At 44.8% G+C, this 15106-nt stretch overlaps 1 protein-coding gene across 6 annotated transcripts in view; it reads right to left on the bottom strand.

Annotated features, from left to right (window-relative positions):
• The window catches only part of hnf1b (HNF1 homeobox B), a 135312-nt gene that overhangs the window by 99203 nt on the left and 21003 nt on the right, over positions 1–15106 (bottom strand). For all 6 annotated transcript variants that reach the window (XM_033045603.1, XM_033045602.1, XM_033045599.1 and 3 more), the window contains exon 4: positions 12476–12705. In XM_033045603.1, coding sequence (XP_032901494.1) covers positions 12476–12705 — 230 coding nt within the window. The remainder of the gene's footprint in view (positions 1–12475; positions 12706–15106) is intronic.

Here is a 15106-nt window from a genome sequence, read left to right on the forward strand (position 1 = left end):
CCAAATTGGTATAAAAATAGTATAACAAACAAACTATATACATATAGCCCTCGCTCAGAGGACGTCAAGAAAGGCTTGGGAGTACAGATGAGTTTTTAGTCTCAACTTAAAGGAGTCGATGGAGGGGGCAGTTCTGATGGGAAGTGCCTCACTAATATATAGATATATAAAACAACAAAGGACGCCACGCAGTGACTGAGTACACGCTGGTGGGATGGGCGACATCAAAGGGCATCGCAGCTCATTCAAAAACCTCTGCTTCATTTTTCAATTAAGCGTGCATAATGTCCTGGTCGCCCTGACAACGGCGGCCACACGCTGTTGCATTACTTTAGCCCCGAGTGCCAGCGTCTTGTAAACGGGATGCACGTGGTAGCGGAGGGGGTCCGTGTCGCTGTTTGTCGGGGGTGGGTGGGTGCGGGGACAAGACGACCCCTCACCCCCCCCCCCCCCCCCACCATCACACTCAGGACAGTGACCTCACGTTGACCCCACTGCTGGCCAGGTCCCTTTGTGTGGATCAGTGACTTGCTGGCTTTAGTGTGGGCAGATTGCAGGTACAAGAACAATATGGGATTGTTCTCCCAATCTCTCCGGCTTGACAATGATACCTGCATTATCACGCGATTAGCTGGTTTGTCAATGCTCTCTTCATTTTACATTTTACTTCGGAGTCACGTGAGTGACTACGTGAAGAACCCCGCCAGGACGCATGCGTGTCATATCGCTACACGCATTGCGAAACAGTCAGGCGGGGTGGAACGACGTTCCCCCGCAGCGGCAGTTTAAAAGCCGGAACCTGCAGGTAAGAGTACTCTGCGGTCTTTTTGTGTTTTCCCATACTGATTACAGGTGGGGAGCATGGACAAGTCGAAGAAAGCAACGAGGGCTGCGACAAAGCTGGTGGGGGAGGACCGCGGAGTAGCGGGCAGTCAGCAGCGACCAGCGGCACTTGAATCACCTATAATGGGATCAGCTGTGCCCGATGTCGCCTCCGCACCGACCAGATCCACTCCGCGGCCGGGCGGTAAGGCGAGACAAAAAACAAACAAGGTCGTGGACTCAGATGAGTCCGACTTTGAGCGGCCGTGGGCGGCCAGCGACCGTGAGCGCTGGAGCCGGATGGAGCGGTGTGTGGAGCATTTGCTCCAACGTGACAGGCTCCGGGAGATGGAGTCGAGTCACTGTGGGCTCTATGTAAAACCCACAGCAGCACCTCTTGTAGGGCTGCACAGTGCTTCTCCCTCATCAGAGGGGGGTACTGGGGGTCAGTACTGGGCTGATCCTGAAGAGGGGTTTGCAGAAGAGAAATCAAGTGTGCAGGGGGTGCAGGAACGTGATAATCTACTGGACATGGTGTCCAACTTCATACAGCCAGACCAGACTGGCCAAAACCTGGAGCAAAAACTAGCTGCCAGTATAGACTATATGTCCTTTAACCAGCTACAAGAACAGGCTGTATTGGACACCACGTCAAGACACCTGGCACCGGGTAACTGTATATCCCTGAATGTTCCTGTGGTAAATACTTGTATATGGAAACATATTGGAATAGGAGTTAGAGGCATGGATATCAAACTCCAAAAGGTATTAAAACTCCTAACAGCGGGGATAACAGCTTTCACACGCTCAGTAGATGAGAAGGACATGTCGCAGGACCAACAGGATGCACTGGCACTGCTTTGCAACACACAATATGAAATAAACAGCATCAGGAAGAGTGCCATCCGACCTACTTTAAACCCGAAATTTGCGGGTCTGTGCAAACCTGGAAACGTAAAACCACCAATTCTACTATTTGGAGGTAACCTATCGAAGCAAGTCAAGGAGCTCGATGAGGAAGCAAAAACCCTGGGACTCATAAAAGGGACTTCATCAAAAACCCACTACGGCCATACGGCACCCTTACGCACCCACCAGTAGAACAAGACTGACTGGTGAAAGCTCGAAGGTCCGGTACACCGAACATGAGTCTTTTTTAGGCCATGGCCCAGGCCGGCCTTCTTGGAAGATACGCAAACCTCCAACATCAACCAAACCACAAACCCAGACACCGACGCCTCAACATCAACGAAGGATTTACAAAAATAAGTAAACCTGCCACTGGTAACTATGGAGGTAGGTGGGTCTGGTTCCCTACAAATTGCAGGGAGCATGGAGGTTGGGGGGAGATTACACTCCTTTCTGGATCCATGGAGTATGTTAACTACCAGCACTTATATTTTAAGCAGTATCTAGGGATATACCATAGAATTTATACACAAGTACAGCCCTCCAGTTCAACATATACCGAACCGAATGTTCGTACTTTCCGGTAAAGAAAAATCAGAAGCGCATGCTGAACTGGAGCGGCTTTACGCAAAAGGGGTAATTGAAAAATCCCAAGACGAACCGCTAGAATTCGTGTCCAATATCTTTACCAAAAACAAAAAAGATGGTGGTTGTCGCATCATCATAGATCTGACCAAATTGAATACATTTGTACAATATATTCATTTTAAAATGGAAACCTTTGTTACTGCAAAACAATTGATTTCCAAAGGTTACTTCATGGCTAGCATCGATTTAAAAGATGCTTACTATTCAGTGCCTATACGAGGTGACCACAGATGTTACTTAAAATTCAACTGGATGGGACAGCTCTGGCAGTATAGAGCGCTGCCAAATGGATTAACATCAGCCCCAAGGCTGTTCACAAAAATCTTGAAACCAGCCCTAGCGTTTCTACGGAAACGAAAACACATGGTCATGGCATATCTAGATGACATACTTATTGTGGGCAAAACTTTGGAATTGGCCAAACAAACTGTAACAGCCACAAAACAGTTATTTGAAAAACTGGGGTTTATCATCCATCCAGTTAAATCTAAACTAACACCGTCCACTACTATGGACTATTTGGGGTTCACCATTGACTCAGTTCACATGTCGGTGACTTTGCCAAAGGGAAAGGCTATAGACTTAATAGAGGCTTGCAATAACCTCATTGACATCAGTAAACCGTTCATCAGATTGGTAGCAAAAGTAATTGGCAAAATGGTGGCTGCTTTTCCAGCCACACAATTTGGACCTTTACATTACCAAAATTTACAGAGAGCAAAAATACAAGCACTCAAAATTAATGCTGGTCATTTTGACAGACCAATGAAGCTACCAATCAAAGCTATAATGGAACTAAAATGGTGGATAGATAACATTCGGCTTTGTTTCAATCCAATCATTATCAGCAACCCTTCTATGGTGCTACAAACTGATGCCAGTGCACTTGGTTGGGGTGCCACCAATTCCATCTCCAGCTGTGGAGGTAGATGGACTGCTCAGGAGGCATCATTATTACTAACACTGGGCATAAACTACCTGGAAATGTTGGGTGCATTCTATGGCCTAAAGTCATATTGTACTGGGTCATATCACCAGCATGTTAGACTACAGATTGACAATACCACCGTGGTAGCATATATCAACCACATGGGTGGAAACAAATCGACATCATGTGACAATCTGGCTAATACAATTTGGCAATGGTGTATCCAGAGAGATATTTGGATATCAGCCACTTACCTACCAGGTAAACTAAATTTAGTGGCAGACACCAGGTCACGCAAATTTAATGAAAACACCGAATGGATGTTGAATAAAAAAGTATTTGCTGATATTACAGCATGGTATGGAACACCAGATATCGATCTATTCGCATCCAGGCTTAATCACCAGTTATCAAACTATGTTTCGTGGGAACCAGACCCTGGGGCAGCGGCGACAGATGCATTTTCGCTGCATTGGGGGAAATTGTTTATTTATGCATTCCCTCCTTTCTGCCTCATCAGTCGGGTATTAAGGAAAATACAACAAGACTCTGCGTCTGGTATGTTGGTAGTACCCGATTGGCCTACTCAACCATGGTTCCCAGTGATACTGAACATGGTATTAGAACCATCCCGAATAGACCAGACTTATTGGTTCATCCCATAATGAGGGATAGCCACCATGCCATAACTATTTGAATTTATTAATTTGTGGAGTCTAAAAATACCACTACTACAGCTGGGACTGACGGACCGAACAGTGAACATGATTTCGGCGGCCCACAGACAGTCCACCAAAAAACAGTATCTTGTCTATATCAGGAAGTGGGAGATGTATTGTCACAAAAAGAGCATCACCTACAGAGAAATGAACATCCCGTATGTTCTGGAATACCTGGCAGGCCTCCATTATGATGAGGGGCTCAGTTATAGTGCCATCAACTGCGCCAGAAGTGCCCTATCAACTTATCTATGGCAAGAAACAGAGCGTCACTCTGTTGGGACTCACCCACTGGTAACAAAACTTATGAGGGGAATTTTTAATACCAATCCCCCAAGAACCAGGTACTCCCAAATATGGGATGTGAGTATTGTCCTGAAGATGCTCAGGAATTGGTCTCCAGCAACAGCTCTGTCCCTACATAGACTGACATTAAAAACAGTCATGCTAATGGCTTTGGTCACGGCACAGAGGGTACAGTCATTACATAAATTAAGACTGGACAACATGACTTCTTCATCTGAAAATATTACGTTTCATATTTATGGATTAGTAAAGCAGAACAGACAGGGATCAGCAGGCCTCAATATACAATTTAGGTCTTACCCAACAGATGATCGTCTCTGTACAGTAAGACATTTGTCGTTATACATGGAGAACACGAAAATCATCAGAGGCAATGAGAAGGCACTTTTAGTCAGCCATAAGCAACCACACAAAAGAGTGACGGTCCAGACCATCTCAAGATGGTTGAAATAGGTTCTAATACAGGCTGGGGTGGATACTAATATTTTTAAATCTCATTCCACCAGGGCTGCAGCTACATCGGCAGCTATGCAGTTGGATGTACCAATGGACCAAATCCTCAAGACAGCAGGATGGTCAGGGGAAAAAACATTCCAACTATTTTATCATAAACCAGTCAATAAACCTGGAACGTTTGCAGAAACAATTTTAAGTTCTGTAATTTAATTTACCCCATAAATAGGGGCTATAATTTTGTGTTAATAAATTTCATGGATTTCAATGTCGGATTCATGTCTAAATTATGTTGACACAATTCCTCCTACAGTCATTAAGGCAGATGTGATGCATGGACTCGTTTCCACGGCATGAAATCACAGAGCTTTAAAATCTTCACGTAGTCACTCACGTGACTCCGAAGTAAAATAGTAAGATTAAACGAGAACTTACCAGTTCGAAGTTTGATCGTTATTTTATGAGGAGTACGTTGAGGGAATACATGCCCTCCGCTCCCACCCATGATCATATACTCAACTAGTATTTCTTCTCTAATCTTACTATGTTTAAGTCATTACAGTTATCTGTGATTTCACACCGCTGCTTTGAAGAATGACACGCATGCGTCCTGGCGGGGTTCTTCACGTATTCCCTCAACGTACTCCTCATAAAATAACGATCAAATTTCGAACTGGTAAGTTCTCGTTTAATCTTACTATTCTATTTCTCTTTTCTAATCTGTTTTTGCAATTGAGTTTAACCCTCACTTTACTCCCCACAAGAAATAGGTAGAGAATTGTGGATGTAGCCCGGACCATCACACAAACCAACCTCCCTTCCATTGAAGATAGATACTGTACAAGATGCTGGAGTAACTCAGCGGGTCGGGCAGCATCTATGTAGAAAACGAATAGGTGATTGAAACTCTATGACACCTATTCATTTTTTCCAGAGATACTGCCTGACCCACTGGCTGACTCCAGCATTTTGAGTCTATCATCGGTGTAAACCAGCATCTGCAGTTCCTTCCCTTCCATTGATTCCATCTACACTTCGCGCTGCCTCGGCAAGGCCACCAGCATAATCAAGGACGAGTCGCACCCCGGTCACTCCCTCTTCTCCCCTCTCCCGTTAGGCAAGAGGGGTGAAAACGCACACCTCCAGATTCAGGGACAGTTTCTTCCCAGCTGTTATCAGGTAACTGAGCCATCCTCTCACCAACTAGAGAGCGGTCATGAGCTCCATGCTAACTCATTGGAGGCCCTCGGACTATCTTTAACTGGACTTTATCTTGCACTAAACATTATTCTCTTTATCATGTATCTGTACAGTGGATGGCTCGATTGTAATTATGTATAGTCTTTCCGCTGACTGGTTAGCACGGAACAAAAGCCTTCCTCTCTGCCTCTGTACATGTGACACTAAACTAAACTAAGCCGAACCAAACTAATCCATTCTTTCAGCAATGGCCATTCATGTTGAGGCACCATACGGTGGGCACCAGCAGACATTTGGTGCTCTGCTCTGAAGGCCATTAATCACATTTGAACTCTGGGCCACAGCACTTACTCCCTGGCCTCAGCTTGTAGTTTGCTTTAGACCTTAGAGACACAGCACGGAAACAGGCCCCTTGGCCCACTGAGACCACACTGACCAGCGATCACCCTGTACACTAGCACTATCCTATGTACTAAGGACAGTTTACAATTTACAATTTACAGGAGCCAATTAACCTACAAACCTGTACGTCTTTGGAGTGTGGAAGGAAATCGGAGCGCCTGGAGAAAACCCACACGGTCACAGGGAGATCATACAAACTCCCTACAGACCCAGCGGTAGAGTTGCTGCCTCACAGCGCCAGAGACCCGGGTTCAATCCCGACTGTGTGGAGTTGGTACGTTCTCTCCATGACCGTGTGGGTTTTTTCCGGGTGCTCCGGTTTCCACCCACACTCCAAAGATATACAGGTTTGTAGGTTAAGTGGCTTCAGTAAAAATTATAAATCATCCCGAGTGTGTAGGATAGTGCTCATGTATAGGGTGAACGCTGATTGGCGCGGACCCGTTGGGCCAAAGGGCCTTTTGCTGCACTGTATCTCTAAACGAAACTAATCTAAACCAGACAGCACCTGTGGCCAGGATCGAACCCTGGTCTCTGGTGTTTTAAGGCAGCAACTCTACCGCTGTGCCACCGTGCCACCATAAAATGCTTGCTTGCTCAGGCATTTACTCTGCTCTCACCAAGCTGAAAGCCCAGTTAATATCTCCACCCTGCCATAAGTGAAGATCTTGAAATGTCATTTATCCATGTTCTCCTATCATAAGTGATAGGATTAGAATTAGGCCATTCGGCCCATCGAGTTTACTCCGCCATTCAATCATGGCTGATCTCTGCCTCCTAATCCCATTTTCCTGCCTTCTCCCCATAACCCTTGACACCCGTTCTAATCAGGAGTTTGTCTATCTCTGCCTTAAAAAATGTCCACTGACTTGGCCTCCACAGCCCTCTGTGGCAATGAGTTCCACAGATTAACTACCCTACAGATTCCAACACACTCCGGAGTAAATTCAACCCCGGGAAGGATGACATCACTTGCATCATCCTCCAGCTGCAGCCTTGGTGGAACGAACTGCTCCGCTTAGACCTTGGCACCATCAAAACCAGTCAACAATATTGATGTAACAATACCACATCATTGACTATCTCATTCATCCAGGGAGCATTCCACATTTCAAAGCACTCTCTACAATTCTAAGAAGCTGGAGGCATATTGTACAGGAGGGAAACAGGCCCAACACGTCCATGCCAACCACGTTGCCCCATCTACACTACTCCCATTTGCCCATGTTTGCCCCTTATCCCTCTAAACCCTTCCTATCCATGTACATGTCCAAATGTTATAGTACCAGCCTCAACTACCCCCTCTGGCAGCTCGTTCCATAAACCCACCACCATCTGAGTGGAAAGGTTGCCCCTCAGCTTCCCATTAAATCTTGCCCCTCTCACCTTAAACCTACGTCCTCTTATTTTAGATTCCCTACTCCACCTTGCTTGCAACAGTATCACAGGCACAGAGACAAATGCACAATTATATAAATTCATCCCATCTAATCCCCTCATGATTTTATACACCCCTATAAGATCACCCCTCATCCTCCTGTACTCCACGGGATACTAACCTGCCCAACCTCTCCCTGTCTCTCCGATCCTCAAGTCGTGGCAATATCCTCTTAAATCTTCTCTGCACTCTTTCCATCCTAAGAACATTCTTCCTATAGCATTAGGGAACAAAACTAAACACCAAATGTGGCCTCACTCACATCTTGTACAACTGTAACACAACATATCTTCTATACTCAATACCCAGACTGACGAAGGCCAATGTACCAAAAGCCTTCTAATAATAATAATAATAATAAATTTTATTTATGGGCACCTTTCAAGAGTCTCAAGGACATCTAGTTTAACAGTAAGTAATTTCCCTTCCTCCTTAACTGTTCAGTTTATATTTCAATGGCTGGACATATTGTGTCAAGGTGGAAGACAAAGCGAAGCACCTGTATATTTAGTTTACAGATCCAGCGCGGAAACAGGCCCTTCGGCCCACCGAGTCCGTGCTGACCAGCAATCCCCACACATTAACACTATCCTACACACACTAGTGACAATTTACATTTATACCAAGCCAATCAACCTCCAAACCTGTACGTCTTTGGAGTGTGGGAGGAAACCGGAGATCTCGGAGATGAACCCACGTAGGCCACGGGGAGAACGTACAAACTCCGTACAGGCAGTACCCGTAGTCAGGATCGAACCCGGGTCTCTGGCACAATAAGCGCTGTAAGGTAGCAACTCTACCGCTGCTCCACCGTGTTTGCGCCACTTAATTGTTCAAGTCCTTGCAATTGTTTCTCCTTGCAAAAGGACACAAAGTGCTGGTGTAACTCAGCGGGTCAGGCAGACTCGGTGAAGAACCTTGGAAAGGAATTGCACATGGAGTGCGTCTGTCCCCAGTGGATCTTCACCATGAGTTAAAATGCTACATTGGGGCATGGCCAACTTTGAAGGTATCATTATTTTTTTAAAGAATAAATAAAAATACAAATAAAGAATAGATTGGGTAGGTGCACAGTCGCTTGCCCAGAGGAGGGGAATTGAGAACTGGGTACATACCATAGGTTAATATGAGGGGGAAAAGATTCGATAGAAAACTGAGGGGTAACTTTTTTACACAAAGGGTGCTGGGCGTCTCGAACAAGCTGCCAGAGGAGGTAGTTGAGGCAGGGACTATCACAAGGTTCACAAGAAACATTTAGACAGTTACATGGATAGGACAGGTTTAGAAGTGATATGGGCCAAACGCAGGCAGGTGGGACCAGTGTAGATGGGGCATGTTGGTCGATGTGGGCAAGTTGGGCCGAAGGGCCTGTTTCCGTGCTGTATGGCTCCATGACTCTAACATGTTCTCCAGATATGCTGCCTGAGCCGCTACCCCAACACTTTGTGAAAACCAGCATCTGCAGTTCCTTGTTTCTAACCATCTCCTTACTGTAAAACTAAAGGATGGGCCTTGTAAAGCAAGATTGGTTGCTCTTCAAGCTTTCTCCCCACCACAATCAGTTTGAAGAAGGGCCCCGTCTCGAAACATCACCTATCCATGTTCTCTAGAAGTGCTGCCTGACCCACTGAATTACTCCAGCATTTTGTGTTTTTTTAAAAAGAAACTAGCACCTGAAGTTCCTTGTGTTGAAGACTGCAACAAGCTTGAGTCCCGTCTCCCATTGCTACTCACTTCACATCCACGTCTCTAACGTTAACACTTCAATCCTTTTTGTACTTTGAAAGGCATCAGTATGTCTCATAGGAAGATAGACACAAAAAGCTGGAGTAACTCAGCCGGACAGGCAGCTTCTCTGGAGAGAAGGAATGGGTGACGTTTTGAGTCGAGACCCTTCTTCAGACTGGTTATGGATAAGGGGAACGAGAGATATAGACGGTGATATAGAGAGATAAAGAACAATGAATGAAAGATATGGAAAAAAGTTACGATGATAAAGGAAACAGGCCGTTGTGAGCTGTTTGTTGGGTGAAAATGAGAAGCTGGTGCAACTTGGGCGGGGGAGGGGGGGGGGGTGTTAGGAATGGAGAGAGAGGGAATGCCGGGGCTACCTGAAGTGAGAAATATCAAGATTCATACCACTGCCAAAGCAAAATATGAGATGCTGTTCCTCCAATTTGCATTTGGCCTCACTCTGACAATGGAGGAGATCTAATACAGAAAGGTCAGTGTGGGAATGGGAAGGAGAATTAAAGTGTTTAGCAACCAGGAGATCAGGTAGGTTCAGGCGGACTGAGTGAAGGTGTTCAGCGAAACGATCGCCCAGTCTACGTTTGGTCTCGCTGATGTATAAGAGTCCACATCTTTAACAGCGGATACAATAGATGAGGTTGGAGGAGGTGCAAGTGAACCTCTGCCTAATCTGAAAGGACTGTTGGGGTCCCTGGACAGAGTCGAGGGGGGAGGTCTAGGGACAGGTTCTGCGGCTGCAGTGGAAGATACCTGGGGAGGGGGTGGTTTGGGTGGGAACGATTGAGTTAACCAGGGAGTTGCTAAGGAACGGTCTCTGCAGAATAGGGTGGAGATGGGAAGCTGTGACTAGTGTTGGGATCCCGCTGGAGGTGACAAACATTTTGGAGGATTATGTGTACAATTCATTTCTTTGTCTCTACTATTTGTTTCATTTCTTCGTCTCTATTATATTGTCTTATAATAGAGCTGCTGCCTCATAGAGCCAGAGACCCGGGTTCGATCCTGACCTCAGATGCTGTCTGGGTGGAGTTTGCACGTTCTCCCTGTGACCGCGTGGGGTTTCCTCCGGATGTTCCGGTTTGCTCCCACATCCCAAAAACTAAACTAAACTCGAGGCCAGAGTTAAAAGAAGGGTCTTGACCTGAAACGTCACCCATTCCTTCTCTCCAGAGAAGCTGCCTGTCCCGCTGAGTAACTCGAGTATTTATATCCAGAGTTCCATTGATGGATGTGGATTTGACAATGCATTCAGCTTTCAGTGCTATCTCCTGGGTTAGTGGGTTAATAGACATCCTGGATTATTAGTATTTTAAGGTATATTCTATTGAAGAATCCATTTAAGAATCAGAAACCTAATCTTAATAGCATTTAGAATTGCATGGTCATGCGATTATAGATTTTAAGGTATACTGACTCTTCGTAGAAGTAGAAAGGTACAGTACAAGAACAGGCCCTTCGGCCCACAATGCCTGTGCCAAACATGATGCCAAGACCAACTCTTACCGGCCTACACATGATCCATATCCCTCCATTCTCTGCATATCCATGTGCCTATCCAAAAGTCACTTAAACACTACTATCGTATGTGCCTCCACCACCACCCCCGGCAGCTTGACCCAGGCACTCGCCACCCACAGTGTAAAATACTCGCCCCGCACATCTCACCTCAAATCTTATTGCGCAATGTACATTGACAAAGCACTTCATTTCATCGGCTGAATTTGTGACTAATTTTGCTACAAAGTAATCAAAAATAAGCAGAACCACAAAGCCTTCCTTGTATAAATGCCATTTGAACGTAGAACGTAGAACAGTGCTGCACAGGAACAGGCCCTTTGGTCCGTAATGTCTGTGACGAGCATGATGCCAAAACCATCATTTATCTACCTGCACATAACCCATATCCTCCAACTCCCTACCTATCCATCCATGTGCCTATCCAAAAGTCTCTTACTGTATATGGCACCATTGTATCTATCTCCACCATCACCCCCTGCAGCATGTTCCACATTCTCCCTGTGACCACGTGGGTTTTCTCCGGGTGCTCCGGCTTCCTCCCACGTCCCAAAGAGGTGCAGGGGGTTTGTAGGTTAATTGGCCCTCTGTAAATTATCCCTAGTGTGTAGGGAGTGGATGCGAAAGTGGGATAAAGTAGAACTAGTGTGAAGGGTGATCGATGGTCAGTGTGGACTCGGTGGGCCGAAGGGCCTGTTTCCATGTTGTAGCTCTAAACTAAACTAAACTAAATAATCTTCCTATTCATTTTCTTCCAGCCTTACACACCTGTTATCCTGCATCTGCCCACACTGCCCGGGTGCATGTTGTGCCACCATCGATAGCCGGGCCAAGGCTGGAAGCTTTGACATTCCCACACTAAACCTCTCCTTCTCTCCATCCTTCCTTCCCCATTCAGGGTTCTCGGTAAACCCATCTTGTCAAGTGACTGCACCTGCCATTGTGGGTGGCACGGTGGGACAGCGGTAGAGTTGCTGCCTTACAGCGCCAGAGACCTGGGTTCGATACCGACTACAGGCGCTGCCTGTACAAAGTTTGTACATCTCCCTGTGACCGCGTGGGTTTTCTCCGAGATCTTCAGTTTCCTCCCACACTCCAAAGACGTACAGGTTTGTAGGTTCATTGGCTCGGTATAAATGTAAATTGTCAATAGACAATAGACAATAGACAATAAGTGTAGGAGTAGGCCATGTCCCTGGTGTTTGTAGAGTGGTGTTAATATGCAGGGATCGCTGGTCGGGGAGGACTCGATGGGCCGAAGGGCCTGTTTCTGCGTTGTATCTCTAAACTAAAAAAATCCGCTGGTCAACTCTGACGTCCCATTGTTAAGATCTTCCCGGGATTACCAAGCAGACTGCAATGGAAGAAGGAACTTTGTCTTACCGTGTTTACTTGAGGGTGAGGAGTTGGGCGGGTGGTGCGGAGAGCTGTGCGATAGCAACGGGTTCATGCTGTGTGTTTGAACACTGTACGCATCCATAGCTAGCTTCTGCCGGAACGCCTCCTCCTTCCTTCGGTTGGCGAACCAGTTGTACACTCTCACTTCCGTAACCAGATTGGATCCCAATCCCTGCGCTTTGGAAGGGGATACGCCACGCTGTATACATTCAGCTCTGAGGTGAGAAGTGACAAGAACGCTCTTAATATTGTATGCAATAATATTGTGCGTCGCTTAGTTTAGTTTAGTTCATACAACAGGGAAGCATGCCTACCTGGTCCACGCCGACCAGCGATCCCCGCACACTAGCGCTATCCTACACACTCTAGGAACAAGTTACAATTTTTAGTGAAGCCAATTAACCTACAAACCCTGTACGTCTTTGGAGTGCGGGAGGAAACCGGAGCTCCCTGAGAAACCCTCGCAGGTCACGGGGAGAACATACAAACTCCATACAGACAGCACCCATAGTCAGGATCGAACCCGCTGTAAGGCAGGAACTCTACCGCTGCGCCACCGTGCCACCCATAATATATAATTAATATTGTATATGAATATATTTGCTCTTAATATTGTATATTGTAACTGTGTGAATTTGAAAGCAATTTTAAATTTAAATTAATGTTTACTTTTAATGTCATTTATTCTATTTCATTCATGTAAAATTTTATCTGGTTACTTCTGTATAACATGATACTTAAATATGGATAAAACCATGAGAGGGTTTTTACCAATTTTTGGATATAAGACTTTTACTCTATCCAAACAAATTGTGATTACTGATTGTGCAAACAAGATATTTTTGAAAGACATAATTTAATTCAATTCAAATTATTACATAGACTATATTATTCAAAAACGAGGTTGAATAAATTTTATCCAAACGTCTCTCCCAGATGCGATAAATGTTTGTTTCAAAACGCTAAGGATGTACAAAGTTGAATAAATTTTGGAGTGATATATTTGATATATTTACAAAGCTCTTCAAGTCAAGAATAGAACCCAAAATGGAATGGATTATATTTGGAATAATAGGAGAAGATACCAATTTAAATAAAGACCAAAATGTTTTTTTTAATTATGGGTTAATAATTGGAAAGAAATTGATACTTAAATTTTGGAAAAATACAACCATACCAACTGTTAAAATGTGGATTAGGAATATGATGGACATAGCACGCCTTGAAGAAATGAGACTCCGACTAATAGATAAATATGACCAATTCTTAAGGAGTTGGTCTCCTTTCATCGACTTTTTGGAATCATGTGATGCAGCGGTACCATAAGGATTGCTGATTTCAGTTCATGACGTGGATAGATCTACATCTCCGAATATAGATTTGAAAAATTCTCTTTTAAGGGGCCTTTTCTTCTATTTCTACTTTCCACCTTTTCTTTTTTATTTTATTTTTTTATTTTTATTTTTTATATCCACACTTCACATTTTTCTACTCTCTACCATCTATTTTTCCACTCTTTCCCCTTTCTATTGTTTTCTTTTTCTTGTCTTGCCTACTCATAACATAAAACTAGAGGTTGTACATAGAATGGATTACGGTATGACATAGTTGGCACCTAAAATTAGGTGCCACTGTATTGTTTTGTATTGTATTAACTTCTAATAAAATAAACAAAAACAAAAAAAAAAGATATTTTTGAAATCTATAATATGAAACTGAGAAAGAAGGAATATATTGACAGTACAGCACAAGAACAGGCCCTTCGGCCCACAATGTCTGTGCCGAAAATGATTCAAAGTCAATCAATTATCTAGATACATAGAAGTGCAGATGCTGGTTTATACCAAAGATGGACACAATGTGCTGGAGTAACTCAGCGGGTCAGGCTGTATCTCTGAAGAAAAAGGATGGGTGACGTTTCAGCTCGGGACCCTTCTAGCACACGATCCATATCCCTCCATTCCCTGCGTATCCATGTGCCTATCCAAAAGTCTTATAAAATGCCCTTTTCTTTTGCCACTTAATACCCATTTGCATTTTGCTGCCTTGCAAACTCTTTAAAGATGGCCAAGAACCTGTGGGTCAACTTTATCACACAAAGGGTGGTGGGTATATAGAACGAGTTGCCAGAGGAGTTGAGGCAGGTACTATAACTCATTTGAAAGGCACTTAGACAGGTACATGGATAGGAAAGGTTTGGAGGGATATGGGCCAGTAAGATTGACAGTGATTTTCCACAACTGCTCTCTCAGTTTAAGGTTGCTCATCCTATAAAGCGAATGGGTGGACAATTGAAGGCTGGGATCGCAGTAGAGGTAAAGACAGTCTTGTTTGTCCACATTGGGAGCAGTTTAGTTTAGTTTTGTTTAGTTTACTTTACTTTAGTGATGTGGCACGGTGGCGCAGCAGTAGAGCGCAAGAGATCCAGGTTCGTTCCTGATTACGGGTGCTGTCTGTACAGAGTTTGTACGGTCTCCCTCTGACTGCGTGGGTTTTCTCCGGGTTGTCCGGTTTCCTCCCACACTCCAAAGACGTACATGTTTGTAGATTAATTGGCTTCTAAAATTGTAAAGTGCCCCTAGTGTGTAGGATAGCACTAGCGTACGGGGGGGGGGG

The sequence above is a fragment of the Amblyraja radiata genome, chromosome 28 (genome assembly GCF_010909765.2).
Source record: "Amblyraja radiata isolate CabotCenter1 chromosome 28, sAmbRad1.1.pri, whole genome shotgun sequence".
In the NCBI taxonomy this organism is placed as follows: domain Eukaryota; kingdom Metazoa; phylum Chordata; class Chondrichthyes; order Rajiformes; family Rajidae; genus Amblyraja; species Amblyraja radiata.